Genomic DNA, 26,863 nt, shown 5'->3' on the forward strand with positions numbered 1-26,863 from the left:
TCTCCACATTTTAGTTGCAATTCCAGTTTACTCCTGGGAGGTCAGTGTGACTTCCACTCACTCCTCCACCATCTTGAAGTCCTTAAATGATCTCATTTCTTTTTGTCTTGTCACAGTTTTCTTATACAGTAGCATTTTTTTTTCATTAGCTCCATAAGAAGTGTCACAGTTGCTCCATGATCCTCCTTCCACCTTTTAAACATTAAGAGCTCTTTCCAAATTTATCACAGCTAGCTTATTTGGTCTCCCAAGGTGCTCACAATGTCTCTTCCCTGTTTTTGTGGCATTGATAAAGCTAGTCCACTGATTTCATCAGAATCACTGACAGCAATGTTAAGCATTGGACACTGGCCCAATCCTAGTGAACACAATCTGTATCCCCCAGTAGTAGTTTGTTTAGTTTTATGAAATCTCTGAATGAAATGATTTGAAATCTTAATCTCATTCTGCCATGCTGACCTCTGCCGAATAGAAAAAAAAGTGTCAATTAGCACAAGTTCAATGAACTTCGATTTTTCCTAGCCTGTAGTGGCTAAAAATCAAGAGACCTAAGTTCCAGTCCTAGTTCTTCCATTGACTAGCTTCCTAGTATGGGACAAGCAATTTAACCTCATTGCCTTAATTTCCTCATATGTTAAATGAAAAAAATTAAGTTAATAATCTCTCTACTTCTGTTTTCCTAGCTCTAAATTTAATAATATTGTGATTTAACTATAAACCTCATTTAACTGGGCTTTGTAGGGAGAGCAAATGAGTAAATGTGTTGTTTTTTTCCTCCATGTGTAGTCCTCTACAAATGAATACTGTCATTTGAGAAATCTAATAAAAGATTGGGCTTATAGCCTTAGGCTACCAGGAATAAGAAAGAACAAGAGGGATGTTGAACACAGAGTGTTTATCACTTTAAACCAGTACCTGACTAATGGAACATGAGTATGACTTAATGTATGTCAACATTATATAGTGTATACCTCAAGATTTTCTCCTTTCTTGAAAAAAAATGTTGTATTTGTTGTATGTCAACAGTCTTTGAGCATACTTACATATTTTATTGAATTTATTATACCTCACATCTGTTCAATATGAATTGCAGTGTCTTATATCAAAAGCACATATAATATTATTAATAAAATAAAACATGAGCAACAAGAAAAAAAGTTGGAAGCAATATGCTAACTATAAGAGAAGGCATAACATAACATGTTTCATCAGGGACAGGCTGGAAGTCAAAGGACTTTACATTCTTTGAAAGAACAAATGTCCCTGTCTTGCATATCCTCAGCTGACACAGAGTTAAATTACCCAAAGCCAATACAATGCCCTGCAGCCAGAGATATTAGCTATTAGAGACATGGCACAATCTTCTGTCATTGGAGAGAAGTTCAGTTATGAACTCCAGGTATAGTGGACCAAGATCTTGGCATTCTGTCTCCCAGGGTTGCATTGGGAATAAAAAAAAAAATGCTGTTCCCTCTACTATTATTCCCTTCTCTTTACAACTCCTTTTTTTTTTCTCTTTTTCTATCATTATTAACATGATTAAGGAAATATTTTAACCACAAGGTTTGGGATAGATTTCTGCCTGGTAATGAGTCATAAAAACTCAACTTTACCACCACACCATTCTCATTTCCCTGCCACAGTCTCCCCTCCCTTCCTCCAGTGCTCAGTTAATTGTAATTTTACTTTTATTGAATTTTAAACTCGACTTAAATATACCAGATAAGCTAATGGTGCTTTACGACACCTTTTCTTTTTCTTTTTTTTTTTTTGTATTTTTTACTTAAATATATTTTCAAAATACTGTTTTAGGTAATACACTGGCTTACCCAGACCACTTTCAGAAGTCTTTCAGAGAGTTCGCTTGTACCCCTTATGTAGACCTTGCCCTGTTTCTTAAGTAACTGAGCATATACCTCCTCTGGCCCTGTTAACGTTTTATGTTCAGTGATAAAGTTACTAATCTTGACTAGTATGATGTTTGCTTTCCGGTTATTTGGTAGTACTTTATAATTTCATTGCTAATAATCAATAAAATAATATGCCATTTTTACTTTTTAGAATGACTTTAATCAGTACTATTCAAATAAAACACCTGGAGTGGAAGTTGATAGATTTGAAAGTAAATAGATAATGTTACCTAGGAAAGGCATCTATTGAGCTATGAATATGCCTGCAGTATACTCTATGTCCAGACCACAGTTAATATTAAATGGTGACACCAAAGTGTAGGTTCTATTTTAAGCTGTTAAATTTCAACATGAAAGTAGCCTTTATTCAGAATAAATATGGCATTCATGAAAGATGAAATATGCAAGGTGCCAAAGGGCTGTGAATCCCTCCCAATGTGAGGCAGAGTGGGCAATGTTTGATTTTCACTACCTCTTTCCTCCTTCCAGCAAACAGAACTTTACCTCAGCTCTGAATTTAGTTTCCCACCCATTCCTGTAAATGTTGCACAGTCTACTGTTTGTGCTTTACGAGGTAGCAGAATTTTAAAATAACCATTTATTTTAAAGAGAGATTTTCAGATGTTCCATTGCAAGTTCTCCTGAATCCTAATCATTGCTTCCTTTGTATTCCAGTTGGAACTATTTGCTTTGGTACAGAGATGGGGGAAGAAAGGGAAATGTGTTATATTGATTTGAAAAATCGTATCCTTCCTTGATTTTTTTTTTAACAGGGAGAGTCTGAATAGTTAAATTATTATACTTCAGGCTAAATTTTAAATTTGAGTCCCAAAAAGTTTCTATGCATTTACAATATTATTAAAATATATAAATGCTAAGAACTGTGCTACAGGTGACCCGTATGATCAAATTGGGTTGCTGTGAAAATCTTATGGACTGTCTGAGCTAAAAATAAGTTCAGTGTAAATATTTAATAACTTTTAAGCAACAAATGTCAAAATTTAAGTAGCTGATTTTTTCCTATCTGAAAAAAAGAAGGCTAGTTTTGTCGTTACTTAAGTGTATCTTAAACTTTAGATGTAACTATTTAAGAACCTCAAAATTTGAAGCTCGTGTATAGATAGCACTGCTTGTATTATTTCAAGTTTAAACCCAATCATTTAAAAACCCTTCTAGCCCTATGACTTTTAACTTTTTTACCCTCATCCCTTGACTTTTAAATTTTTTCTCATGTATTTAAATATTGGTTTAATAAACAGAACTGCTTCATACATCTGATTCCCTTATTTCGAAGATAATATTAAGTTTGAACTTTATTGCTTTAAACTTCTGTGTGTGTGTGTGTGTGTTTCCCTCTAAGCTTCGAGCTGGTCCATTTGATGAGTTCCAGATTGCTACCATGCTAAAGGAAATTTTGAAGGGTCTGGACTATCTGCATTCAGAAAAGAAAATCCACCGAGACATAAAAGGTATAAAAATTTAATATAAACCTGAGAAAAATATATGCATTCTGAAGAAGCTAAAGTTTTTTTCATTGTTTTTCCTCCTCCTAGCTGCTAATGTCTTGCTCTCAGAACAAGGAGATGTTAAACTTGCTGACTTTGGAGTTGCTGGCCAGCTGACAGATACACAAATTAAAAGAAATACCTTTGTTGGAACACCATTTTGGATGGCTCCTGAAGTTATTCAACAGTCGGCTTATGACTCAAAAGTAAAGTGTTACCTGTATAAGGTGTTTTGTTTTCGATAATAAGTTTTATATAACATAATGTCCTATTTAATAAACTGCCTTAATTTTTATCCCTTCTAAAAGTAACTTCTAAAGCTAGAGTTATGTCAAATGTTGCTTCTAAATTACAAGTTCCCTTGATGCTGATAATGTTCAGACTCTCTTCCCTTCAATTTCCTTCCATAACACTTGTAACAAATTCCAAGGTCTATACTGTCTCACTACTCTACTCACTACTCACTACTGTACTCACATACAAGGCTCACTAGGATCTTGCCCTTGTCCACCTTTCCATCTTTATCTCATATCACTCTCCTCTATATTTTATCTGCTTCAGCACAGTGGCCTCATTGCTTTTTCAAAACCAAAGCAAGGACACTCTGGCCTGAGGGCTTTTGCATTTAACCCTTCCCTCTATCTGGAATAACCTTTCTCCCAGTCAGTTCTCTACTTTAAACATTACATACACAGAGTCATCTATGTAAATGTGCAGCCCTTTTAACCTTGTCATTCATTATTTTCTTATCCTGAGTGAATTTCTCCACAGCACTCGGCACCACCTGACATCATATTATTTACTTATCTGTCTCTTCTACTAGAACATTAAGCCCTTGGGAGGAGGGATTTTTGTCTGGTTTATTCACCCACCATCTGAGTCTTCAGTGCCTAGAATATGGTACTTGGCACAAAGTAGGGAATTTGATACTTTTTTTTAAACAATGACTTTTATTAAGAAAAATCTATTAACATCATATTTCTTTAGACATTTTAATATTGTTGTGACCATTAGATTTCACAGGCTATTTTGTGACAGTACTTTGGAATGGAATTTCAAGGTGTTTTTTTTTTTCTTTCTCTTAACCTTAGGCTGACATTTGGTCATTGGGCATTACTGCTATTGAACTGGCCAAGGGAGAGCCACCTAACTCAGATATGCATCCAATGAGAGTTTTGTTTCTTATTCCAAAAAACAATCCTCCAACTCTTGTCGGAGAGTTTACTAAGTCCTTTAAAGAGTTTATTGATGCTTGCCTGAACAAAGACCCATCATTTGTGAGTATATGAGGCCACTGTTTCCTATTATTAGATCTGCATATAACAAATGTGTTTTTTCTACATTGAGGAATATAGTGCATGTGAAAATTGTCTAATATCCATCCAGGAACCTGGTTCTTCCTTCTATGTTGCTAATTCTGCTCAATTTTTAACAATATCAGTTTCTTTTTTCTTTCCCTTCTCTGTCTCTTTTTCCCCTTTTTTTCATGGTCTTTAGCTTCTTATTCTAGTGATCATTTCCTATTTTGGGGGGAAATAAATTTGCAAAATAAAATTCACTTAATAAGAAGTCATTATTAAAATATATGTGACTATTCACAATGATTTTTATTCAACTGTGTTTTCACTTTTCATGAAAAGTTATGTTTTCACTTTATTTTTAAATTAATGTTTAGAAATTACAAAATAAAGTTGTATACTTTTCCTGAAGTCTAGTGAGTTCCACTCATTTACCTAGAAAATTTGATTATAGTTATTTTAATCTATTAAAAATAAATCTGCCTTTTAACTTCTAGAAACTATTGTAGACATATATAAGAGCTAAGTTGGATGTAACTTTTGAAATTGATAATAAACATTCTTATATTAATAAAATACTAGGGATGAATAACCACCATACCACCTGGTATTTGTATTTCAATACAATATGAATTAATTAATCTGTGGATCATACAAATGTGTGCAGCTAATAAAGTTACCACTTTACTAGTTTTCATCCATTTTTTTCAATTCACAGTAAATACAGTAAAAAGTACTTCAAAGCATTATTTTGAAATATTTTTGAATTTTTGCTTTATTTTCAAAATCCTGCCTTGTCTTTCTCTGATTTGGGGAAGGCCTTACCTGTCAGTTTGCTGGGTAGATAAGCCATATTTTGTCCAGGGAGCTTTAACAAATTGGTACCAAAGCAGTGAATTTAATTTGGTTGCCCTGAGCCACTTAAAAAGTAGAATTAGCTATTATTGTCCTACAACATTTTAGTTGTCCTTATGCCTACAGACCAACTTTTCTACCTTTCAACTTAATAATTGAAGTGATTTCTTACCCCCTTCACTCATAAAGAGCCTAGAAATAATCATGCATGCTTCATTTTTTCCTTAGCGTCCTACAGCTAAAGAACTTCTGAAACACAAATTCATTGTAAAAAACTCAAAGAAGACTTCTTATCTGACTGAACTGATTGATCGATTTAAAAGATGGAAGGCAGAAGGACACAGTGATGATGAATCAGATTCTGAGGGCTCTGATTCGTATGTACAAATTATTTAATTTGTATTTAGATAGTCTGTTTTAATAGTGTATATCTTTTAACTATGATCCAATATGCTTTCCCTAGCATAAAATATAAACCATATTCCAAAGTTTTACTTTAGAAACTGTGAAAGTCTTTTAAAATCAGACTGTGGAATAACATGAATTTGAAAATGTATCTTTCATACAAGTTAATTGCTCCAGTTTTAAAAGGTCTCAGTCTAACCCCTAGTGGATACTTGAGTATATTACAAAATTTTAGAATAAGATTCAATTAAAGGGGCTATATTAGTTTTCCCAGAGTGATAAGTGGCTATGTCTTCTCATATTTTGTCAACCTACTGAATCCCTCTGGAGAACTGACATGCAAGCCTTTTCTACCTCTTAGCCATGGACCAAACCATAATCAGACTGGTACATTTAAATAGATTAAGTCTTCACTTAACATCATTGATAGGTTCTTGAAAACTGCAACGTGAAACAAAATGTCTTATAATAAGCTTGCCTAGTGTGGCTCAGTGGATTGAGTACTGGACTGCGAACCAAAGGGTCGCTGGTTGAATTCCCAGTCAGGGCACATGCCTGGGTTACAGGCCAGGTCCCCAGTAGGTGGTGTGCAGGAGGCAACCACACATTGATGTTTCCCTCTCTCCCTCTGTTCCCCTCTGTCTAAAAATAAATAAATAAAATCTTTAAAAAATGATGAAAATAATTTTACCACAGAGCAATCAATAGAAACAAGAGTTAAGTTCCTATATGTCTGTTCACAAAAACATCACTGAACTTCTAAATAAAGCATTAATATAAATGTGAGCTATACATACATTTAAGAAAGATGAATAAAAACAAGTCAAACAATTGTTTTCCAGCATGTTTATTACAGTTCAGGGTCTGGGGTGGCCAAAGCCTCTCCCAGCAGCTCAGGGTATAAGGTGGGACCTACCCTGGACAGGATACCCTTCCATCACAGGGTGCACTCACACCCTACACTCACTCAAAGGTAGGACAATGCAGACATGCCAGTTCACCTCACACGCGTATCTTTGGGATGTGAAGGAAACCTGAGAATCTGGAGTATCCAAAGATAAGCAAGAAGTGATAAATGTTAAACTCCACAGAGATAGTGGTCTCAGCCAGGAATTTTTTTTTTTTACCATCACCAACATTATAATGAAACAACATTATTCAGGCACCTGCTATATTTTTTATATACATTTGTACTCCCCCCCAAAAAAAATTGCACTGCTTTTTAATTGCAGCATTTACATTAACATTTTAGCTTTTAAATCCATAACTTAATTTAGACTAGAAAAGTCCATAGACTACGCCAGAATTTATTCCTCCACTGGCTGAAATACTCTCAAAGAGTCCTGCATTACAACAGTGGTTGATTGCTTGGTGGAGGGGAGTATAAGGGGACTAAATGGTAATGGGAAAAAAATACAATAAAGATTAAATTTTTAAAAAAGAAATTGCCTAAATTTTGAAAGGTATAAAAAAATCATACCAGGATAGCTTTGTACCCTATTTTAATGGATGTTGGCCTTAGCTGCCCCTGAGAGTTGCCCATGGAGCCTTAAAAAAACATAGGCCACACAACTGGAGATCCTGATCCAGTCAGTAAGGAGGGTTAAGTGCAGGGCTTTGTATATGGTAAGAGGTCTCCATGTATGATTGTGATGTACACCTAGAGTTGAGAACCATTGCTACTCTTTTGTAAACTGTAGTATCTACTGGTGAGATCAAATGCTTACTTACACTATGATTTTTTAATATATTAGAACACTCTCTTCAGAGTTTGACTGCATTGATTTGGGATTTTTACCAAGATGAATTATTTAGGAACTTATTGAAGTATCTTTGGCAATCATTTTAGGGAATCCACCAACAGGGAAAATAATACTCATCCTGAATGGAACTTTACCACTGTGCGAAAGAAGCCTGATCCAAAGAAGCTGCAGAATGGGGCAGTATGTACATGGAGATGATCACTTCCTCTTGATAGGCTTATTCAAACTATGTAGTGAGATTTTGATGGCCAAAATTGTTGGAATTTAATACCTTTAAAAGCCTCTCTACCTCACTCTGTCCCTAGTATGTTTCATTTGTCATTAGCTTTGAGCTAATTAAGAAAAGGTCATAGAAGTAACCTGTGTGGCCCTGGGATAATTTTAAATATATTTTACCTGGAGGTACACACACATGCAGTGGAATCGTGGCTATCTATCTATTGTAATCCTGTAAATTAAAGCCTTCTAGATGATGGATGGGAATTAGTGATGAAAAGAAAGCATGGAGATTTGTCTTATATTGGGTGTTTTGGGGGTAAGATTCATATTAATGCACTTTTACTATAGAATAACTAAGAAAAACATGAATGAATATTTTACTTTCACGTGTATTCATCTACATTATTTGTTCAAAGGAGAAAGACCTCGTGCAAACTCTAAGCTGTTTGTCTATGATAATCACACCTGCATTTGCTGAAGTAAGTACAGATTCATCATTGTTGGTTATATATCTTAAGAAGTATAGTCATTTTAAATGTTATAGCTATTGATCTCTCTCAGCTTAAACAACAAGATGAAAATAATGCTACCAGGAATCGAGCAATTGAAGAACTTGAGAAAAGTATTGCTGTGGCTGAAGCTGCCTGTCCTGGCATCACAGATAAAATGGTGAAGAAATTAATTGAAAAATTTCAAAAGTAAGCATGAAATGTCATTTTTTAAAAAAATTATCTTGACATTTTCTTTTGCATGTTAATTTAGGATGCAATGTATTGCCTTGATTCAATCATTTCAATTATTCCTAACAAAGTCACTTCTTTTTATTTATTTATTTTTTCAAATACATTTGTCTCTGCCTTCCCCCACCACTTTCCCTTGCCCCCTCCCTCCTTCCCTCCCTCAGCTCTTCCCCTTTGGTTTTGTCCATGAGTCCTTGCTATATGTTCCTTGACTTTCCCCTTCCCTTCCTTTTCCCCCCACCCCCCCTTCCCTCTTGTCTCTGTTGGTTTCTTTTCCTTTCAGTGTTGCTGGTCTTCTTTTCCTTGCATCTTTGTATTGTTCGTTAGGTTCCACTTATAGGTGATATCATATGGTATTTGTCTTTCGCCCCTGGCAAAGTCACTTCTTAATAGCTGTATGCTTAAAAACTGTTTTGTTCTATAATTCATCTTCTTTATATTATATTGTGTGTTCACCACCCCAAGTCAATTCTTCCATCACCATTTATCCCCCTACTTTACCCTCTGCTACCACCTCCACCATCCTTTCCCTCTGGTAATCACCATACTGTAGTCTGTGTCTATGACTTTCTTTTTCTTTTTTTGCTTAAACCTATATAATTTTATTAACCAATGTTGCCCCAATAAATTGAAATAAAAGCAGAAAAAGAAAAAAATTAGAACTATTTTGTTTGTTACCCATCTTAAACAATAGCTTTTGGAATTATTATCTTCAGGCATTACAAAGTAATTTTCCACTGAATTAAATGTCTTGTTTTTTTGTTTTTTTTTTTTTCATCTTTCCCTGCTAGTAGGAGTATAAACAAAAGGTTATATATAGAGCATATTTTTACTGGAGCCCTTGTAAACACAATTTAGGAATGCTTTCATTTTTGCCACTAGGCTCATCACACCATTTACATAGTTTCCAGTGCTAAAGTTCATAAGTTTAATCCCCATAAAAATGTTAAGGAAGTGATTTTAGGTAGATGAACTCAATGAAGACCATGAATATTCCTTATAATTAACTTTAGTTTCTATACTGTGTCTTAAACTGTTGGTTTAAATTTTGTTCACATTCAATAAAGTTCTGATATTTAATTTTAAAATTCTCTTTTTAACAAGGCTTTTGTATGCAAACAGAACTCCGTATCTCAGGCAATTTAGAAAACAATACAAATTTTACCCTTAATTCCAGTATATTGCTTCTTAGTGCATCCTTATATTTCTTTGTAATTGTGATGCCATTGGCATTCAAGTAGGAACAAATTATACAACCTGTAAGAGCCCACACTCTGATAAATCTTCCTATCTGATATAGATAGCCTGCTTGTAGTTATAAATTAATGCCCTTCTTAAAATCCCTTAGACTTTAATGGGAAACTCCCCTCTCTTTACCAATTTGTAAACATATCAAATAACAGTTATAAAATCAGGTTCAGAAGAGATTTTTTTAACTTCTTTATATTTTAACATCACCATGATAAGATTCAATAGGACTTAGTTTGCTGAATCAGTTCTTTTATTGCAGATTTCATACAGATGAGAAATATAAACATGCATAGTTATATATCAATTTAAATTTTTCTTAATTTTACAGGTGTTCAGCGGATGAATCCCCCTAAGAAACTTCTTGTGGCTTTTATTTCATACGGACCTAGAGAAACCCACCAAAGTTATTTCAAGATTAATAATGCTTAACTCATGAGCTCCATGTGCCTTTGGATCTTTGCAACACTGAAGATGTAGAAGAAGCTATTCAACTATTTTGTGATGGTGTTTATCATTTTATATTTTAAAGAACTTATTTTGTAAGGAATAATTTTTAATACTATAGTTTCATCTGCTTTCTAGTAAATGTTGAGATACATTTTGCTTTTAGATATTACTATGTAAGTTACTAAGATGAATACATTTCATGTTTTGATCTTTAGTTAACTGTACACTGATGAAATATACAGGTCTTTCAAAGTCATCCTAAATATTCAACTTTTGTAAATCATCAAGCTTCAAAAAGTTTTTGTTTTGTTTTTTAACACAAGCATATTCTACAGTGACTGTTGGTAGAGAGGTAAAAACAAGCCACCACTTCTTAAACAGAATGTTTTGATAAACTCTTGAAAATAATACCTGGAAAAGTACTGACTGTTCTACAAAGTTGGTATGAAATTTCAGGTAGCTCATTGCTGATCACATTGAAGAGCCCCATGTTTAAAGCATTTATAGGCAACATGTAGCAACAGACGTACCTCTTGGTGTGCAGTATTTATCTTCTCTTTTAGAAAAGGCAATTAACTTTTATTTAACATGGTTGGGGATTTAATGCAATTCCAATTAGTCAAGGGTGGAATTTTGGTAATACTGTAGGAATTAGTCAGGCTTCATTTTTAACATCTTCAATTTAAGTAGCATAGTATATGCTTGGATTTAGGGAGCTTAAAAAGTGGATTATCATGTGATTAAATACCTGAACAACAGGTAGGAATATAATTTACACCAGCATATTTTTGTCATGGTAGTAAAATACCCTGTAAACTATTTATACATTTTTATTCTCCATAATCATCCAGTACATAAGCATCATTTGTTCAGTTTTGAAAGGATATTTAAGTAGGCATTTTCTAGTTCATATGGAAATAACCATAGTACAGGATGATTTCTGTCCCTACAAAGGTAAGTTAGACTGTACGATTAATTTTCAGTTATATTTATGGTACTGTTATGTGGATAATGCCTTTTTTAAGCACAGTATGTATGTGTGCGTGTGTATATATCCTCCCTAAGTTCTGACTGTAGTTGTAGAATTATTGATATTAGTTTATTTTAATACTTAATGTTTTATTGTTTGGAACTGCACAATTTAGTTATTACACAAAGGTCATTTAGTCATTTTTAAAAATCTGAAAATTGCTAAATATTAGAAGATATTCTTAAAGAGTACAGTTTCTAGTCAAAGTGGCCATTACCTGTTCTTTTTTTGTAATAATAAAGACACTTGAATAAGTTGTTGTCATATACCAAGAAAGTTATTTTTATTGGTGTCTATACTTTAACAATTACTTTTAACACATTGTATTTTGAAGTAATAGTTCAGCTAAAAACGTCTATGTAACTGAAATTCAATTACAGTTTATAACCTATAGAGGTCAGGGAATAAATTTGCCATGCATATCATGAATTAAATGACTATTTTTGTAAAAGTAAAAGCAATCAATTTGTAAATCAATTATTTGAAACTTTACAACACAATTGCATCATGAATAGAAATTGTATTGCCTATTCACTCTAGTTGTTAGTCCTGTAAACTGTTTCTAGGGGAAGTGTTTTGGTGGGTTAAAATAAATATTTAAATTTCACAGCCCTCAATGTTTGTTTTCTTGAGGAATGTATATGATATTTAAAAAAAAATTTCATTTATTTATTTTTAGAGAGAGGGGAAGGGAGGGAGAAAGAGAGGGAGCAAAACATCAATGTGTGGTTGCCTTTCACGTGCCCCCTTCTGGGGACCTGGCCTGCAACGCAAGCATGTGCCCTGACGGGGAATCAAACTGGCGATGCTTTGGTTCGCAGGCCAGTGCCCAATCCACTGAGCCACACCAGCCAGGGCTATATATGGTATTTTAATTGTTTCAAATTATTTCTCCTTTGCCGTTTAATTTATTGTTGGAACTTTAAGACCAGTATTTCCATTGAAAACTGAAACATATTCTTTTATTTATTTTTTTATTTTTATTTTTTTCAAATACATTTGTCTCTGCCTTCCCCCCATCACTTTCCCCCGCCCCCTCCCCTCTGTCCCTCCTTCAATCCTTTCCCACTTTGGCTTTGTCCATGAGTCCTTGCTATATGTTCCTTGACCTGACCCTTCCCTTCCTTTGCCCTGCCCACCACTCCCTCCTTCCTTCTCGTCTCTGTCGGTTTCTTTTTTTCTTTCATTGTTGCTGGTCTTATTTTCCTTGCATCTTTGTATTGTTAGTTAGGTTCCACTTATAGTTAAGATGATATGGTATTTGTCCTTTGCCCCCTGGCTTATTTTACTTAGCATAATGCTCTCTAGTTCTATCCATGCTGTCGCGAAGTGTAGTAGTTCTTATTTTCTTTCTGCTGCGTAGTATTCCATTGTGTATATGTGCCATAATTTTTTGATCCAATCATCTACTGATGGGCAACTAGGCTACTTCCAACACTTGGCTAATGTAAATTGTGTTGCTATGAACATTGGGGTGCATAGGTTCTTTTGAATTGGCATGAAACACATTCTTTATATTTTTATTAAGCATTGATTATAGCTACAGTGACCATTTCTGCCTCCTGTCCTGACAAAATTAGTAATAGAGTCCTCTTTCACTCAAAAATGTCCTAGGTTGGACAGTAAATTATATGGTCACCTCTGATTATAGTTTTTATTAGAAAATCTTTAAAAGATATTAATCCTATAGGTGTCTAAAGAAAACAAATTTTACAGAGACTTGCAGAAATTGAAATAACAGCATATACACCTAAGTGAATTTGAATTTTTCCTAGATAAAAGGTCAAAGATGAACTTAAGATGACTTTGAGGTATATAAGATTAATATATAGGTGATTGGACTTCAATATAAGGGTAGGCAAAAATAGGTTTACCATTGTGAGTATGCCAAAAAACACAGAGTTAACAAAACTATTGTAATAACCATAACCTGGCCCTGGCCAGATAACTCAGTTGGTTAGAGCATCATCCCAATATGCAAAGGTTGCAGGTTCAATCCCCAGTCATGGCACATACAAAAAGCTACCAATGGATGCATAAATAAGTGGAACAACAAATCAGTGCTCGCTCTCTCTCTCTCTCTCTCTCTCTCTCTCTCTCTCCCCCTCCTCTCCTCCCCCCTTACCCCCTACCTCTATCCTGCATAATCATAACCTGCATGTCTTTTTCCATATGAACAACTATAAACCTACTTTTGCCCACCCCTGTATATTCTTAACTATTCTACACCTGTAAGTTACTGGATAGATCCCAGGAGCAGAGAAGAAAATGCTAGAATATGAGAAAGGTATAGAGGGAGGTATATTAAAAGTAATTTTTCTGATGTGAAGACTAGGTGAATAAGGAACCCATTATATCCATCTTTCCTCCATTAAGTCATATATAAAAATAGCTTGCTTATATAATTGCATCCTTTTTTTTAAGTTAGTACTTAACATTATCTTATAAATATGTTGTACTTAACACTAAAATCCATTAAAAATGATGTTCTTAAATAGAATGCTATGCCTTCAAGGAGGAATAGTAGAAAAATTCTGAATGGGTCAAAAATAGAATTTTGGTTTATTAACTCAGTTTAACTGTAGTACTGTCCTTTTTCTTTTCAGCTAACCCAGTTCTACTACTTCTTTATTCATGACTATGCATTTCCGCCTGCCTCCCTTCTTTTACTTGTTCTCTAACTGTCCCTTCCCTTACTAACAGTCTAGACCCAATCACTCCTGAAATGTATTAAAACAAAAGGAAGATAATACTTACAACTTGCTTTTTAAATAAATGATTTCCATCACTTGGTTAAAATAGTGTTCATCTCATTTCCTTACCTACATATATGCAACAAAATATAGCAAAAAAAAATCCTTGCATGAAGATTAGATAAACCAACAGATAGCCTTTATCTTTCACTACATATAATAGTTGAGGGAAAAAAAGAATAGAGAAGTAATATTAGACATAATATCCTCAGCAGGCGTATATCTGGCTTTAGAAATTGATTCATTTATTAATTTCTAAGGTTTAGAATTCTGCCAAGTCCTAGATAAATTATGAACTGTGTTCTGTTGGGAGAGTCTATGACACCATTACATTCCTGAGCTTTAGGAGGGCCATGTTCCCTTAACATATGTTACAAAAATTGAAGTTCTTAACATTACAGGACTATTTTTACTGGGAAGATAATGAGGACAGAAACCTTTAGTCACATAGTACTGTTGAAGAATAAAATAACTAACACAGTCACAATCTACTAAATCACTACATGACATCAGAAGCCAATTCTATATGCCAACACAGAGTCACCATTCTTCAGTGTTAAGGGGCTTGAATTTCATTTATAATGTCTCTATGGGGAAATGTATCGTGGAGATGACAAATACCTACCTCACTTCACCACAGTGCTAATGAGGAAAGGGCATTTTCCACAGTCCCTTCAGAGGGAATAGAAGAGTGGAGCTTGATGAACTCTGCTGCAATTGGATCTTTCGTAAGCTAAGTGCCCAAACTTAGATTTACCTTAATACCAATGAATAGTAACTAAGAAAATGGTTTCTGTAGAAGGTTCCTTACCTAACTTGATAACAGAACTGGTGCAGAAATGGTCACAGAGTTTGTACTTTTAAGTTAAAAAATAATTACATGGTTTTAACAAAGTCCTGTCTTCAGCAGTTGGTGTCTTAAAATAAACATTTTCATCTTCTCCTTCTAGCTGTAGACTACCAGAAGACAAGCGGATGCTGGCCATGGGCAATTTCAGTCCTTTAGCATACAAAGAGTAATAGTCTGGCTTAATCTCTGATTCAGAATCACTGGATTCACTAGCTACATAACTTTCTGCTGCTCCCTGATCCATTAGAACTGTTGGAAATTCCTGCTCTGCAAACATATAAGTAAACAGGTCAACTTTGCGGCTCAGAGCAGGACAGGGTCCTAAAGGTCTAAATTCTGACCCAAAAGGAAAACGGATAGTTTTCATGTCTGATTGGCTCTGGGACCGTTTAGGGGTTTCCTCTTGAATATCACACGCAAATGCATCTTCTAAATTTGTGTCTTCTAGACCTACATTGATGTTTCTCCTACCACTAGTCCTGGCCATAGCTTCTTGGAGTTCTTGAACGTCTCGCTGAAAGCTCTTCATTCTGATATTCCTTGGGCTTCTTTTGGCTGCCTTCATTGTAGTGGGATCTAGATGGCTGTCTGACCTTTCCCTTTCTTCTGTCATGTTTGGAGACCATCTGGGCACCTGGGGTTGTTTGTCTACATAAAAAAAGACTTGGGGAGGCATAATATCAACCTGCTGACCAACACAAGGAATATAGGGCACATCTGTGTAAGTTAGCTTTCTTGCTGGACTCACTCTGCTTGTAAGGCCAGAAGAGGTGCTCATGCGATTGTCAGCAAACTTACAGCTTGTTTGGAAGGAGCTTAGAGCACTTCGTTCCTCAAAGTAGTCCCTGGGATCATTGTCAGGATCTGGGTCAGTGTTAAAGACAGGATCCGTATAAATAAAAGGGAAAAAACTACTATGCGACTGATGTAATGATGTGGGATCTGCCTCTGGTTTGGAACGTTCCAGCTCAGCTGCAAATGTCACCTCCACTGCAGAGTTTCTCCTTCTACTGTCTAGCACAGGCTCAGATGCATGTACTCCATTCACACTTCGGTAGTACCCACTGCCATATGCTAGTCTCAAATCTTCCACCTTGAGAGAAAGGACATATTGGTGAAAGAAGGCAAAGGCCATTTGGTTGGGGTGGGATCAAGGATCTAAATTAACCTTAAGTTTCGCAAAGGTGGTTTTTCACAAAGTTTTTTTAAGTCATTTTCTATTACACAGTTGATATAGATAGAAGGGGTAATAAGTTGTACCATATCCAAATTCATGTGCAAAAATACACATGACACTGTCCTTTCTCAATGCCACCCCACTCCCAACCTCCAAGTTCTCTATGTACTTCAGCCAGCATTGTTCTTTAAGCAATATGGTTTAGTAGTTATATCATGAGCCAGGAGTTCTGACTTCTGGTAGTGGCTCTGCCTTTGACTTGCTATGTGACCTTAGGCAAGTCTTCTAACCTCACTCCTCCTTCTTCCTCCCTATTTTCTGTAAAATGGTGATGAGGCCTATGAATGTCATGAGAAGGTTGTAGTTTAGAAGGTACATTTCAATGATATATCTTTATGATTCCTTCCAGATAAAAACTGCCTGTAACTTGACTGAAGACATGAGAGTTTTTGAGACTTATAACTAATTGTTTTAGTGATGGTGAAATAAACATTAACATGGTTCATACTATCATACTCAAATGAAGCCATCATCTCACAGTTCCAAGAGAATAGCACTTTGTTCTTAAATTAAGTTACAGAATTATACAGCAAAAGTACTGTAAAACCTTAACCCAATACCTTATAGTTTTCTCTAATCCTTAAGGTTTTTATCAGTAAATAATCAGAGCCTTTATTTTTAAAAATATGAAGTCAGAAATTCATTTGGCTCTACATTTTGCAAGATGTTAGCATCGCAAAAAAAATGGTCTTCTATTAGCTAGAAATACTGAGCTAACAGACCTTCCCAGGAGGCTAACTTACTTAAACATAGTAACCTTTTTACACACTGGGAGATTCTGACAGAATCAATTCTTGGAAGTTTTGGAAATGACACATTACACTTATCTAAAGAAAAAGGCACTTTCAGAAAGCTTACTTGTTTTGAGACATCAGAGAGGAGGTCTGGTGAGGACCTGCACTGTCGTTCATGGTACTGAGATGGATAATGTCTTCTGAAATTACCAAACGAAGAATGAATTGAAATGGTCATTATGTGAATATGGAATGCATATAAATCTCTGAATTCAACTTAAAATCAATGAGAGAGTGCACAAAACAAAATCATGTACCTTTCAAATGGCAAGCTCTTCAACCTCCCTTTTTTTCCATATTCCAAAAGTTGCCTTTGGGTTCTTCCACTATTTTAAGAACATGATAAATATGTTATTAATGCTAGTTGTAAACCAGTAGGCTACTAAAACTCAAAAGACTCATTTATTGTGGAGATCAAAGGTCTGGATGGATGACATATGTCATGAATCTTTGACCACCATGTTAAAAATAATACCCACTTAGCTAGCCATCAGGCATAGTACAACTTCAACTACTCAGAACCCAGAGTTGAGTTCAGAGACATTTTTTTCTTAAGTCTCTTAATACAGCTACATAACAGTTAAAAATTCTAGCCTTGGAAACTAATATAATTTTCTTTATAGGCTTTTCCCCTACTTCCAAATTTACACACGATTTCTAATGAGGCTATTTAACTGGTTTCCTAATGCATAACAGAAGAAAAACAGCTAACTGAAGAGTAGAAGACGGTTGCTCCAGTGAGTCAGACAAGGAAAAAAGCCAGCTGACTACTGGGAGAAACGCAAGATCCAAAAAAGATAATCACAAGGACAATAAAGCCCCACAAGTCTAAGTCACTTATCACTGAGGTACAGGGTCTGACATGTCTTCCCCATCCTGAGGCCATCACTGTACTACAGCTACCTGCAGAGGATAGTAAATGATACTTATAATTATTTAGTCCATTAAAAATAGTAAAATATGATCAGTATCATCTGTTTAAGAAGATGAGGAACTATAGATTACATTTTGGAAAGATTCCATAAAAATATGCATGTTTTAAAAATCTCAGTTCTTACTAGAGCAGGCTTCCACTATTTGAAAAATCCCATATGGGAAACATTTTATTAGAATACTTTCATCTTAGCAAGGAGTTTTGAAAGGTTCTTCCAAAGAATTCCTAGAGTGGTGTCATCAAGAAAAAACAAGATTTTATTTAGGTCTCGTTTCTATTCCTCCAAGGTGTTACCTGTAGTAAGGAGCTTCTATTGCAGTATTACACAAATTTTTTAATCCCTTAGTCCCTCTCATGCTTTCTCATGCTATCTTTTGCCTAACCACCACCAAAAGGTGTTGTTGAGCTGTCTTTTCCATGGCTTGCATGTAAGTTTCATATAAGCAAAACAATAGTTTCAGTGAATATGTTTTCTCAAATTGCACATGTCTCCTCATTCTTGCAGAGATTCCGATCTAACCCCTTAAGTAGGGCATCCCCTTCCTACTGCCTCCCATTTAGAAAATATTGACTTAATGTGTTACACAGAGAATGAGCAGTAAAGGGTATCGTTTTTAGGTGATTGAAATGAATTCATTATTGCTTCTAGAATCCAAGCTCCTCCTACTGCCTTCCATGTTATTTAAAAGTTGTGTGTGTAGTTTACCTATATGCAATATTAAATTACCTGTAGCGGAAATTGGAACCCTTGCTGCAGAGAAGGGCTTTGGGTTTTGATTTGGGCTCTTCAGAGAGTCTGAAGAAAGCATGATATTCCACACAAGTCTTCCAGAAAGCCTTGCAGGCATCTCGACTGGCCATGGTGAACTCCAAGGTGTCCTTGCACAACACCTGTATAAACCAATTTCCATCAAGCAAAACAGCCTTCAAGAATATAAAGACCTTCAAATCCCAACACCTTCCAAACTATTGGTCCTGGTACCCATGCAGCTTCTGGTTTTTCACTTGGCTCCCTGAAGGCTTCACACCTACTGAAACCAAATGATTGGCAACATTTCAAGAAACAGTGAGGGCCACTGCTCAAAAACAGCCTTGTCTAAGAAGCAAATCTTACCTTGCCCACACCCCTCACCTCAAACACTTTCTTACCCCTCTTCTCTGCCAGGAACATTCTTATGAAGTTGTAAATTAGGTTAAAATGAACATCAAAGGGCAACTTTTCAAGGTAACAAGCTATAAATGAAAAACAGGAAACAGGAGGGGGGAAGATTTCTTTACAGATGGCAGGCTTTATAGGGTGATTACATATGCATAAATCTTTTTAATATACCTACTAGAAACACTTATTCCTCTCTATGTTGCTTTGTTCTATGGTGCTTTGTATTGTTCATTTAACATACTCTAATCTGCTCTTGGGGGAACTTAGCTTTCCAGACCTGAAAGTCAAGGTTTTCCTATTCCCTTGATTCACTATATACTCCCATTTCCCACTGCAGGGGTGTAGCCATATTTTCAGCAGCCTCACCAGCCCACTTTGAATGCACCTCCAATCTCTTATTCCTTTCCATGTTCCTATATAAATCCCTGAGACTTTCCATGAGCTTCATGCTGGATACAGTCTCCTGATGTTTCTATATAAGAAGAAGATCCAAAGATTGAAGCCCAAACTACTGGATCTTCTGCAGGTCAAGATATAAGTTGATACATATGTTTCATTTACTTTATAGTCATAAAAAGAACATCCTTTCTGGTACCTTTTTCTTATCCTGTACAAAGAAGCCTTCACCAATAATTGCTTTTGCTTAATATACATCTATCCCTCACATAGCTTTCGTAAATTGTAGGTGTTCAATTATTTGGTGTGTAGTAGGTGTTTGATTATTTTTGCTTAAGGAAAGAAGATTAAAATACTTCATAAAATAGAGCAGACAAGAGCATATGAATATGTCTATAGTCTTAGATCTGGTCACTTCTATGTGACTCATCAGATCCCTGAAAAAATAGTTTCTAAGAAAACTTATCTTTCACCCCAGCCACCCCATTTTCCTAGTACTTTATTCATTATGAATTGCCAATAGGATTTCTTTCTGTTCTGCCTTTAGTAAAAATATGGCTAAGTAAAGCTCTGGTTTATTTATATAGAGGCAGAAGAGGGAGCACATCACCCTTCAGTGCCAGCTAGCTTTCATCACTCACATTAAAGCCATTTGCAGAAACAACCAAGAAATCTCAAGTGAACAGAGAGTAACAGAATTTATTAGAAAGCTACTTACCAAGACATTGGCATGAAGTTTGATGAGAAAATGCTTTCTCTTAAAACTCAACTTGCGGATTTTAGCCCAATTGAAAGTATTAATCTTTGTATTTCCCTATAATGAAAACATAACTGATTTCAGGATGAAAGTCAGCACAAGCTGGTTTTTCAGACAATGCAAACCTGTTAGAAGATGCAGGCTGATCCTGTCATACTTGGTAGAAGCTGTGAAGCCAATGAAGCCTGCATTGGTAGAAGCCAGTGAAGGCATTACAGTTGGGACACATACCCCTTTCACATGTATTACTTAGCATCCTGTACTTCTAGCACAGAGCACATCATATTTGCTTATATTGGACTGGCCAAAAAGTCTGTATGTTTTTTTCAATAAAATAAAGGACACATTTTTCATTTTCACCAATAACTATTGATTTGGATATTTTAAGTATGTCAGCTATCTCCCACATGGTAATATTAATTGTTCTCAACTAACGTCTCGATTTGATTGCTATCAACTTCAACTGGTTTAACCCAACAATGGAGCATCATCCAGCAAGAAATCTCCAGCAAGGAATTTCATAAACCACTTCTGACATGTTCAATCAATCACAGTCCCTTCTCCACACACTGCACAAATCTTTTTTGTGTGTTTCAGTTGTGCTTTTACATTTCTTGAAATAATAAAGCATAATATTTGAAAAAAAGTTGCATATTTTCTTCCATCTTCAATATTGAAGTGGCAACAAAAAATTCACCAATTTTGATAAAAATTTTTAAATGCACGCTAATATGACAGCTGTCATCATACAATTTAACAAAATTGTTTCAGATGAAGTTAAAGACAAGCACTACTAGAGCCATCTTATGGAACAACAACAAAAAAAAAACAAACAAATTTTTGGCCAACCCAACAATTACTTGTTTCATTATCTGTCTTCCCCCTATTAGAATGCAAATTTCACAAGGTCAGGATAATTCCTATTTACCTCAATAGCTCCAGTACCTAGCACAGAGTGAATGCACAATAAATATATTGACAGAAGGACAAATAAAATAGATTGCTGCCCATTTCTGTAAATACTCTCAAATCCATTAAATTTTACAGGTAAAACATATGAATTTTGTGGGATGAAAATTATATATCAATAAAGATGGGTTTGTTTTTTTAAAAGAAAATAATACAATGAAGAACGCACAGAAGGTACTCAATACCAACTATTCTTTGACTGGATTTGGGTAGGACAAAATAGACCAGTTATATTGTTCCCAACTGTCCACAGAAATATTCACACTGAAAGAGATCACAGCTAACATCACAGCTTTGCTTGTCTACCCTCCCCATCTACTCCCATATAGTAGGAAATACCAAAGGTCAGAGTTAGAGTGGAATGGGTTAAATTTTCATCCTGTGTGAACAGGTATGCCAGTGATCCATTGGTCTTTTACCCACTAATGTGACGCATGCCCTAAAGTTCATAACCAAATAAAGGAGAAGGCAAAGATTATTTTAGTTGAGTCTGTACCTGACCTGCTTTGTGACTTATTTCACTGCTCTAATTTGGTCCTTTGGGTCAATGGGTCTGAGGTTACCACTTCCTCTCACACATGTGATTCATTTCCAAACCTGCCTTGGTATCTGCTTTTCATTTCAAAGTTTAAGCAAGTGTTCTTGACCCTTAACATGGATCTAAATTCACTGAATGTTCACAGATGCGAGTAGACCTAATAGACTGAAAAAAAAAAATACTGAAAAAAAAATAACTTCTTCCCAAGTTCCCAGGAGTGAGGTTTAAAGACAGAAAGAGCCCTGAGCTGGTTTCCAACCTGGAAAACAAAGTCACAAAGTCATGGGTAAAGATGAACCAGTAAACAGAAACAATTGCTAGCAGGACTGGGCACCCATTCTTTATTGGCTGACACTGGGTGCCTCCAATAAAACCAGTAAATGGATAAGAACACCACATTTTAGACCCTTTGAGTTGTTTCTGGTGGATCTGTCACAGCCTAAGCTTTTAGGATGCCAAAATCCATATTCTTATTTAGAGTCTAGGAGTTCCAAAGAGCCTCTTGGCTTCCTCTCTCTATCATGCTTGCCTGATCTAATGTGTGAGCTCCTCAGAATCAAAACAGTCAGTTACAGACTGCAGATGGAAGCAAACCACATTGAGGGGATAAGATGGACTTGGAACACTTCTAAGGATCACTTCACTTTCTGGCTGGTGGTAAGACTGAGGAGCTGGGTCACCTTGGGAACAAACACTCAAGTTTGAACCAAGATAACACCCAAAGCTGAGGTACTTTAAAGGAAGGAGTCATTACCCGTAACACCAGTACTCCCATGTGAGTAACAGCCAGGTGGATTTGCATCCCTTCACCGTCACTGGCGGGGTGAGGCCTGATGCCATACATATCCAACTTCCTTGCTATGTCCAGTAGCAGAATATCAGATTCAGCTGGGCTCCTGCCACTGCAAGAAGAATTTATGAGCCTAATAAATGCAACATGAATGACAACTTCACCCTGAGAGCTTCATGAGGAATTCCATGTTTTCTTGGGCTTGAAGCTTCTCTGACTGAAGAGTTTGCTTTTAAGAGGCTGTCCCCAGCTGCAGTGTTCCCTGCTGGAAGAAGCAGGTGACAGTTAAAGTACTTACATGTGCTTCTGATGAAAGTGTATGATCTTGCTCTCTAAACAGTCTTGGTTCGGTAAGTACTGGGTTTGTGCCAAGTGATTCTTATCTGTTTCTTCATAAAAGTCTCCCAGTTCTGCTGCATAATAGAAAAGTGACATTTTTCACATTACCATTGAGGGGGTAAGCAATGGAGCATCTAGTAGACCCGCTGACCTCCCCAAAACAGCCATTTCTTTGCAGCCAATGCATCCAAAGCCTCCTGCCCTGCTTTATGCCTATTTATGTTTTTCTTTATATTTATGTTTAGGATATGCAGGGGAGTCTAACTGCTTCTTTTTTCAATCAAAAGCAGTGAATGCTATGAAGTCTCTGCGTAACTCATAGATTAAAATGTAGGTCTTAAAAACCCTAAATTCACATATTATTTTGTTTTCTTCCTTCTCCTGCATTCTGTTTATGGTCTCTTCCATGTCTGTTCAGTCTCTGTTATAGGTTGAATTGTTTCTCCCCCTCTCAAATTCATACATTGATGTTTTAACCCCTAGCACACAAGAATGTGACTGTATTTGGAGATAGGGTCTATAAAGGAGTGATTAAGTTAAAATGAGCCAGAAGGGTGTCCCCTAATCCAATCTGACTGGTATCCTTATAAAAAGAGGAAATTTAGACACACAGAGAGATGCTAGGAATGCCGGTGCACGGAGGTAAGAGCAGGTAAGGACGGCATCATGAGGGATGCCAAGGAGAGAGGCCTCAGAAGAAACCAAAACTTCAGCCTCAGAATTCTACTCTCCAGACATGAGAAACTAATTTCTGTCATTTAAGCAACCTAGTCTCTGGCATTTTTTTTATGGCAGCCCCTACAAACTAATTCAGCCTCCTAACTATAATGCAAGGCAATCACAGCTATCTGTAATCCCCAGTAGATAAATCATTCTGGCTTAAAAAAAAAAAAAACATGGATTTTTAAAAAAAATTTTCCTGAAGTTTAAATATTTTATTGTTGTTCTATTACAGTTGTCCCAATTTTTCCCCCTTTACCCTCCTCTGCCAGCTCACCCCCTACTCCTACAGTGTCCCCACACTGTTGTCCATGTCCATGGGTCATTCATACATGTTCTTTGTCTCGTCCCTTCCCCTTCTTTTCACCATTACCCTCCTCCCCACTATCCTCTGGTCACGGTCAGACTGTTTCATGTTTCTACGTCTCTAGTTCTATTGTGCTCATTAGTTTGTTTTTGTTCATTAGGTTCCTCTTATAGATGAGATCATATGGTATTTGTCTTTCACCCACTGGCTTATTTACTTGCAGTTTATCCTTGATCATAATCTACCCTTTTCTAGATGTGTCCAGTTTGTTAGAAATTTTTATTACAGCACTGTCTACTAAGGCAATCGAGGTATATAGGATCATCTGACCCCACAGTAAATGGCTTCAAACTGTCAGATTGTTATGAATTGCTTTCTGATTATTGACTTCCCTTGAAGAGGTAAGTCTCTACTTGGTTCTAAATTGTGACTTCTAATGTACCATAAAATGGGAACCCAAAATTATTTTTCTAATTAAAATTCACATTGAAACATTTTAAAAAATGGGAATACAGATATCCAAACCTCTTAGCAGTTTATGAATTGTAAGAGTAAATAGACATTCCATAAATTCCATGTTGCTCTCCTATTGGGTAAAATACATGGATGGAAATGGAAGCAACCATATTGAGTGCTAGGAACTTAATTTCTCTTTTATGTTCTATTGTGTTTTTTAAGTGCTCACCCAAGGACATGTTTATTGATTTTCGAGAGGGAGAGAAAGAAAGAGAGAGAGAAAGAAAGAGAGAGAGAAACATCTATGGGTTGCCTCCCATACAGGTGCCAACTGGAGATCAAACCTGCAACCTAGATATGTGCCCTGACCAGGGACTGAACCTTCAACCTTTCGGTGTACAGGACAATGCTCCAATCAATGAGCCACGCAGCCAGGGCTCTACTGGGTTTTAGACAAAAGGCATACTCATTTTTAGACATGTGTAGTATATATGTATGTATTTTTAAAAAGATTTTAATTTCACAGAAAGGAAAAGGGAGGAAGAAAGAGAGGGAGAAAAACATTGATGTGTGAGAGAAACATTGATCAGTTGCCTCTTGCTCGTCCCTAACCAGGGATCTGGCCCACAACCCAGGCAGGTGCCCTGATTAAGAATTGAACTGGACACCTTTTGGTTTGCAGGCCAGTGCTCAATGCACTGAGCCACACCAGCCAGGGCTGTATAGTTGTTGTTTTTTAAATCACATTATAATGAAAATCTCTATATAATAAGCTTTCTTAAAGATTAAGTGAATGGATTTTATTTATTGCCAAAATTGATAAATGTACATATTTCTTTAAAATTTACTCAGGTACATATGATTTCAGTGATTAATTCTATCAAGTATTCAAAGATTGTATAAATGTCAATTTTTACAAGCTCTTCCAGAAAATAAAGAAATGAATACTTACCAACTAATTCTATGAGGCCAGTATTACTCTGATACCACAACCAGACAAAGGCATCATGAGAAAAAAAAACTACATACAGATCAATATCCCTCAGGATACAGAGGCAAAAATACTAAACAAAACTCTAATAAACTGAATCCAGCAATATGTAAAAAATATATACATTATGACAAAGTTAAATTTATCCCAAGATTGCAAAATCAGTTCAACATGTGAAGGTTAATTAATATAACACACAATATTAATAGAATAAAGGACAAAATATATATTATCATCTCAATAAATGCAGGAAAAAAGCATTGGGAAAAACCCAACACCAAGTCATGATAAAAATATTCAACAAACAAGGAATAGAAGGGAACTTCTTCAAGCTGAAATAAGTAAACTATTAAAATCTACAGCTAACATTATAATTACACTAAGTGGTGTGAAACTGAATGCTCTCCCTTAGGACCAGGAAGAAGACAAGGATGTCTGCTCTTGCCACTTCTATCTAACCTTGTATTGGTGGTTCTAATCAGTGCAATCAGGCAACAAGAAGAAATATTTTAAAATTGCACTAAAAAGGAGGAAATAAAATTAGCTTTACTTGTAATCAACATGGTCCTGAATGTAGAAAATCCTAAGGAATCCACACACACACACACACACACACACAAAAAAACACTAGAACTAATGTATGAGTTCAGCAAGGTAATGAGATAGAAGATCAATACACAAAAAGTCATTGTATTTGTATATACTAGCAACCAAAAAATCCAAAAATGAAACTAGGAAAACAATGTCATTTAATAACATACAATAACATATATAAAGAATAAAGTACTTGGGAATAAATTTGACAAAATATATGTAACACATATATTGAAAAGTATAAATATTGCCAAGATACATTTTTAAAAGACCTATATAAATTGAGAGACATTTCTAGTTCATAGTTTTGAAGACTCAACATGATAAAGATTGTAATTCTGCCAAAATTGATGTACAAATTTAATACAATCATCATCAATATTTTGTATAAATTGAGAAATGATCTTAAAATTTATAGGATACAAAATAACAGAATAATCTTGAAAAAGAAGAGCAAAGCTGAAAGATTTACACTTCCCCATTTCAAAGCTTAATATAAAGCTACAGTAAAAAAGACAGTGTGGCAATGACATAAGGACATATAGGTTAATTAAACATAGTTGAAAATCCAGAAATAAGCCCTTACATCTACAGTCAGTTAGCTTTTGACAAAGGTTCCAAGACAGCTTACTGGGTAAATAATAATAATCTTTTCAACAAGTGGGACAAATGGACAGCCACATGCAAAAAAATAAAAAAGGAAAAAAATGAAATTAGATTCCTATCTTGCACAATTTCCCATGAAAGCATACAAAAAGAATTTAAAATGGATCATAGACCTAAATCTAAGAGGTAAGCCTATAAGCATTCTAGAAGAAAACTTAGGAGAAAATCTTTGTGACCTTAAGTTAGGCAA

General features: G+C 35.6%; 2 protein-coding genes across 2 annotated transcripts in view; one reads left to right on the plus strand and one right to left on the minus strand.

Moving 5' to 3' along the window:
* STK26 (serine/threonine kinase 26) overlaps positions 1-10,411 on the plus strand; it is a 79,267-nt gene extending 68,856 nt beyond the window's left edge. The window contains exons 5-12 of the mRNA XM_054576969.1: positions 3,271-3,379; positions 3,464-3,621; positions 4,507-4,692; positions 5,797-5,945; positions 7,823-7,916; positions 8,372-8,434; positions 8,517-8,653; positions 10,275-10,411. Of these exons, the coding sequence (XP_054432944.1) occupies positions 3,271-3,379; positions 3,464-3,621; positions 4,507-4,692; positions 5,797-5,945; positions 7,823-7,916; positions 8,372-8,434; positions 8,517-8,653; positions 10,275-10,299 (921 nt within the window). The 3' untranslated portion in view covers positions 10,300-10,411. The remainder of the gene's footprint in view (positions 1-3,270; positions 3,380-3,463; positions 3,622-4,506; positions 4,693-5,796; positions 5,946-7,822; positions 7,917-8,371; positions 8,435-8,516; positions 8,654-10,274) is intronic.
* Positions 10,412-15,036: 4,625 nt separating this feature from the next.
* The window catches only part of FRMD7 (FERM domain containing 7), a 35,752-nt gene continuing 23,925 nt past the window's right edge, over positions 15,037-26,863 (minus strand). Inside the window, exons 6-12 of the mRNA XM_054576981.1 lie at positions 22,899-23,013; positions 22,565-22,712; positions 20,265-20,360; positions 18,719-18,882; positions 17,315-17,383; positions 17,122-17,197; positions 15,037-16,119 (exon numbers count right to left, since the gene is read on the minus strand). Of these exons, the coding sequence (XP_054432956.1) occupies positions 15,037-16,119; positions 17,122-17,197; positions 17,315-17,383; positions 18,719-18,882; positions 20,265-20,360; positions 22,565-22,712; positions 22,899-23,013 (1,751 nt within the window). The remainder of the gene's footprint in view (positions 16,120-17,121; positions 17,198-17,314; positions 17,384-18,718; positions 18,883-20,264; positions 20,361-22,564; positions 22,713-22,898; positions 23,014-26,863) is intronic.

This window comes from Pteronotus mesoamericanus, unplaced genomic scaffold, assembly GCF_021234165.1.
Source record: "Pteronotus mesoamericanus isolate MK-2021 breed Mesoamerican mustached bat unplaced genomic scaffold, CSHL_Meso_final contig_40, whole genome shotgun sequence".
Classification (NCBI taxonomy): Eukaryota; Metazoa; Chordata; class Mammalia; order Chiroptera; family Mormoopidae; genus Pteronotus; species Pteronotus mesoamericanus.